This window comes from Gymnoscopelus microlampas (assembly GCF_963454915.1).
Source record: "Gymnoscopelus microlampas genome assembly, chromosome: 15".
Taxonomy (NCBI): Eukaryota; Metazoa; Chordata; class Actinopteri; order Myctophiformes; family Myctophidae; genus Gymnoscopelus; species Gymnoscopelus microlampas.
In genome coordinates, this window is record NC_139952.1 from 40,241,163 (window position 1) to 40,247,162 (window position 6,000).

Consider the following 6,000-nt stretch of genomic DNA (forward strand, 5'->3'; position numbering starts at 1 on the left):
TTCAAACAAATATTTTCCCCCGCCCAGCCCAGCCCAGCCCCCCTTGGAATAAATGACTTCCAGCGCCCCTGCCTTGGTTTGTTCTTCATTTATTAAGTAAAGTCGTTGTTTAACTGTCCTCCTTGGTTTCCTGAGTCTACTTTGATGTTGAGTTTACTGCACATGGGTCCAAAAAACACCCGGGTTCCTGACACACTCGCCGATACGATGCTTTTGTGAGCTTGAGCTTGTGAGCCTTCTTCACCATGTACCCAGGAACACATTAGCACATTAGCACATCATGAGCTATATTAATTCATGCCCTCACCAGCACCACACTACATGACATCATACAAACCTCATACTAAGGACCGCAATGGAAACAAGCTGTATGCATTTTTTGCGTCATTCTTTTGATTATGGTGGGTCAGATTTATGTTACATGTGACACACGCTGGGCAAGAGCTATTGCCGGTTGAGTGTCTAAACGGAAGAACCGGAATTTGCCGGAAGCACCGCCCAAGGAAATGACGTTGAAGCTTAAACTAGTGTTGTGATTGGTCGTAAAAGATTGTTTCCGGGGGGAAATACCTGCAATGGAAGTCCCGCCCCTATTCACCTGTTTCCTAGGCTGTGTGTTTTCCACTTCCTGTCAATTTCATTGGATATCATTGGTCATCTGACCAGTTTCATTGGATTTCATTGGATCAAATCGACAGGAAGTGGAAAACACACAGCCTTGGAAACAGGTGAATAGACACTCTCTGCATTAGGTCGTGACCAGGCTTTTCTCCTCAGAGATGAGTAAAGGCTGGGAGTGGGAACGAGGCTACAGTACATGTGACAAATGATTTATTTCGTGACCAATAAAGATATCAATCAATAAAACAAAGTAAATAAGCATAATATATATATATATTTTTTTCCTTTTCATTCCCCCCACAAATGTTGACTTTTCCCCCAATAAAGTGTTATGAGTGTTAAACAACCAAGCTCATTTGGAATAATCTTGCACCTCGGATGTAGCTTTTCAGCGTGAGCCATTTCCCACACCCAGTCATTATCGCATGGCTTGCACCTCTCGACGTGATAATTGGGGATTTTTTTTCCTAGCTGGACAAAGTCGTGCTGCAGGCAAGCTGTTCCTCAAACTTATAAATAGAGGAGGGTACAGCAGCTGATAGCATTGATCTCGCAACTTTCTTTTTCATCTTCTCTCTTGGCCAGCTTCGGGACCTTATAGCTGCCTGCTTGGAATACCAAACGAACAGTAAAGCCAGCCAGAAGTCTAGTAAGCAGCACAGCAAATAAAAATCATTCAGCGCTGTATCCAGCGCGAGCACAAACAACTGGGTCTTTTGTACTGATGATAACCCAGTGACTTGAACGCTTAGCACACATAAGCCTACAGTATATGCTTATAGTGTGACTCACAGACTTATTATTGGAAAACGAATAATAGTCCAGGGGCCAACACTGATATTTTCACAAATTGGTACCACCTAAGGTGACCGTAAAGTTTTTGTATTTTTGTCTTCCTACATGTCTCTAGTTTATATTTTGGTATGATAACCCTTCCAATCTTGTAGCTTAATGGCAGTTATCACTACCTACTGGCTAATGTATCCGGTAGGAGACACAAAGTAGAATCTTTGTGTCTCCTACAGCCGGGCATCAAATTATTGCGACAAAAAACGAAATATATCCATGTATTCAAGGCTTCATGGGGTGTGCAATTGATAACTTCTCAGATTTTTGGTGTTTGCAAAAAGACTGCTTTCCATTTCCGCTTGTAAAAGTTTACCCTCCTTCGGTCCAGGGTGGTCATAGCTGAATGGGTAGAGAGTCCCCCTGGGAAACCTAAAGAGGAGTTCACCCAAAAAAATATTTATTTTCTATCAATTGCACACCCCATGAAGCCTTGAATACATGGATATATTTAGTTTTTTGTCGCAATAATTTGATGCCTGGGTGTAGGAGACACAAAGATTCTACTTTGTGTCTCCTACCGGATACATTAGCCGGTAGGTAGTGATAACTGCCATTAAGCTACAAGATTGGAAGGGTTATTATACCAAAATATAAACTAGAGACATGTAGGAAGGAAGACAAAAATACAAAAACTTTACGGTCACCTTAGGTGGTACCAAAATATGGCTTGGCCCCTGGACTATAAGAATGATTTCGGTCTCTCCCCTTGCGTCTGGAGTTGGCATGAATAGCCATGTTGTCTTCTGCCACCATCTCTCTCTCTCGCTCTCTCTCTCTCTCTCTCTCTCTCTCTCTCTCTCTCTCTCTCTCTCTCTATCTTCACTCTTGTACACACACATATCGTTATCTGATTAAAGAACTTTGGATGTGATAGGGAGTGATAACATCTATCCATCATCCATCACGATAAGCCCCGTTGGGCTTATCCTAAGCCGCATACAAACACCCCCCCCCCCCCAACCCTAACCCTCTGTTGTTAAATTCAGAAGATGATTTAACTCTGACTGTATCCGAGCACACACGCACGCACACGCGCGCGCGCGCACACACACACACACACACACACACACACACACACATTTAACATATTTATTTGCGTTCAAATTTAACAAGAAATTCTTGAACACAAACTATAGTAGATGCACAAGCTTGGGAAACTCAACAACAAGTGTTTCAAGATACAGGAAGCATCGTCTCCTCCATATGTGGCGACAATTATCACAGACGCTGTGATAATTATCACAGACGCTGTGATAATTGGCACAGATGCCAATTATCACAGACACTGAACAGAATTTTGCCAATGCCTTATTAGCTCTTGGCTTGGGCATTCCTGCAATCTGCAGGCCTCTCACAACAAATTTATGGAGGCATTACCGAGGCTTCCAAATATGAACACAAGCAGTTTACGCTTGTAACCAAGCAGTATAATAGCATCTTTAAGACGTTGGTACTTTAGCACCTTGGTAAGGAATGCCTCTTCCAGACTGTGGTCGAATGTACAACCCACTTCCAAAACACGCACGCACGCACGCACGCACGCACGCACGCACGCACGCACGCACACACACACACACACACACACACACACACACACACACACACACACACACACACACACGCACGCACACACACACACAAAGGGCAAATAAGCAAATACACTTTAGAAACAAGCCCAAAAAAAACACAACCAGCTGTAACTACCAATATTTACAACCGACTTTACACAAAAACAAGCCCACGGTCGCTTATAAAAAGCGGACATGGCAACACTTGTCACGGCCCCTTGTTTACTTTTTGTGTCATTTGCCAATCAACCATCCAATATCACGCCTGAGGGCTTCCCGGCGGTGCTGGAGTCTGGTAGAATCCCTACAGGGACGTGTTCAAATTGGAAAATGACAGGGTGACTGCTGGTTCAGGCAGTTAAGCCTGATGTACCTTTAGATATGCGCAGGTGGTCAGGCCATTGGAAAAACTAGCCTGTCTAAGAGCTCACGACCCGGTCAAGGTGTGAGACGCGTTGTAAGCTAGTAGATTGGTTAGTTTCGGTTGTGTGACTCAATACACAACCAAGTATACATCAGGTATTATAGGACCACATGCCCCTTCTTTTTATTTTTTTGGTGGGGGGGAGGGGTAGATAGAGAGACAGGAAACATGGAGAGAGAGTAGAGGAATGACATGCACAAATGATTCGGGCCGGGCCGGGAATCGAACCAGGGACCGGGGGACAATGTGGATATGGGGTCACCCCCCCGCCCCCTAAGCTCCATACCAAGGTAGAGATTTACCTGGCTGTTGTTATGACAACCCTCCTCTACAGCTATGAAGCGTGGACCCTGTACAGCCTGTACAGACACTGCAGCTCAACGCTCTATCTGGTCGGCAGCTCCTCCAACAAGGAGTGCACAAGCTCGAGGAGGACCGAGGTGATCGACGGACCAGGAAACGTCAAAGGAAACATGAAGCCAACATGACACCCACACCCCCAGTCAGGGCCTTTAGCTGTTCTGTTTGTGGGGGACAGTGTGGATCACGGATTGCTTGGACTACACAGCCACATGAAGTGTGTGTGTGTGTGTGTGTGTGTGTGTGTGTGTGTGTGTGTGTGTGTGTGTGTGTGTGTGTGTGTGTGTGTGTGTGTGTGTGTGTGTGTGTGTGTGTGTGTGTGTGTGTGCACGTGTGAGTGCGTGTTAGCTCTTGCTCATTTGATTTTCCTATTTTGTCTCATCTGTTTATGAAATTAGGTAGCTGATATATTGCACTTTTACTTTAGCGCTAGGTATACTCTTGGTTGCTTTGTTTTAGAAGAGTAATGCTTCTGGTGATTAGTAGTTTCGTTCCCTACCTATGTTGAATGCACTTATTGTAAGTCGCTTTGGATAAAAGCGTCTGCTAAATGACTGTAATGTAATGTAATGTAATGTAATGTAATGTAATGTGTGTGTGATTGATTGGCAACACGTGAATACGGTAATATGCACATGCATACAAACGCTATACATTAACACCCTAACACGCACACTTACACACACACATGCACAAACCGATCGCGACAGGCACTACCACCCACCCACTCAACCACCGCATACGGTACGCCCACATCCATTACGACCCATCACTACGCATAGCCTCCCACATCCATCTCCCCCCCGTTCCATCGACCCCACCGACCACCCCCCACCCCCGCCGACCTCAGTCAGTCCCTCGGCGCGCCATTACCTCGAACCACTGGCCATGCGACTGCATCTTGAGCACCACGCAGGGGTCAGGCTTAGACAGAGCGTCACGGTCGGAGATTCCCCTGGAAGCCACTCGTAGCTCCACCTTGGCGAGGCACGGAGAGCTGATGAAGCCCAGCGTGGCCTCGGCGGACTCATAGATGTTAGTACTCATGATGCTGGACACACAGGCTGTCCCTCCACACACTGCAGAGAAGAGAGAGAGAGAGAGAGAGGGAGAGAGAGACGGACGGACAGAAGAGGTTAATTTGGGTGAGATTGGTAAATGGAGGGATGGGGAGGTGCATACATAAAGCAGTGGTTCTCAAACATTTTCATGCCAAGGACCACCAAATTGATATATATATATTTGGCCGCGGACCCCCAGCTGAAAATGTTTTGTGCCGGGGAGTAGGGACCCCCAAAAAAGAAGATGTATGTAAAAAAGAAATAAGGAAAAAATATTATTCTAAGTTTTTCAAAAATGTTCAAAAATACACATAGCATAAAAGATGTACACAATAATACATGTCATCAACACATACAAAACACTGTATGTATGAAGGAGAAAAAGGAAAAATGGCGGCAGTCGAATGACACCTCCTTTCGATGGGAATTTCCATTTAGCTCCCCTTGTGGTCTCCTGATAGATGTTTTTTCAGGCCAATTTTGAAAGAAACCAGTGATTCACATCCTTTAATGGATGGTGTTTCAGGACATTCCACATGTTGGTGGCAGAGCAGTAGAATGAGAACTTGCCCATGTTTGTTCTGAATTTGGGTGGTACCGGATCATGCATGGACGCTCCCTCTAGTGTTGTGGCTGTGGGTGTCACTCACTTTGGAGAAGCAGTTAGTCAGGTATGAGGGTACTGAGGGCGCTGAGGGAAATGTCCCTTTGACTATCTTAACCCATTAAGACCTGTAACGCATCTGTGCGTAATTTTTTTTTATTTCTTTGGCTATTCAAAAATAGCAGATATACATACATATATAGTAGATCTGCTATTTTTTTTTTTTTAAACGTGAAAATGTGTGCAAATCTTTGAATATATATGTTTTAAAGCGAACAGTTCTAACTCAAATCTTTGGTTCTGGGGATTCTACAAATGTCTTCTAAATCCTAACAGTTTTTCTTTTTTTGTATTTGGCCGTGGACCCCCATCTCAAAATATTTAGTCCCAGGGACCCCCAGAAGCAAAGATTTGAGTTAAAAATGTTTGCTTAAAAATATATATATATATATTCAAAGATTTGCACACATTTTATAGATTTTTTAAAAAAATAGCAGATCTACAAGCTCATAG

General features: G+C 44.3%; 1 protein-coding gene across 1 annotated transcript in view; it reads right to left on the reverse strand.

Moving 5' to 3' along the window:
• Positions 1–4,830, reverse strand: part of cpne4b (copine IVb) — a gene marked incomplete at its 3' end in the record, with an annotated part of 40,048 nt that extends 35,218 nt beyond the window's left edge. Inside the window, exon 1 of the mRNA XM_084079934.1 lies at positions 4,696–4,830. Coding sequence (XP_083936060.1) covers positions 4,696–4,722 — 27 coding nt within the window. The 5' untranslated portion in view covers positions 4,723–4,830. The remainder of the gene's footprint in view (positions 1–4,695) is intronic.
• Between the last annotated feature and the right edge of the window lie 1,170 nt (positions 4,831–6,000).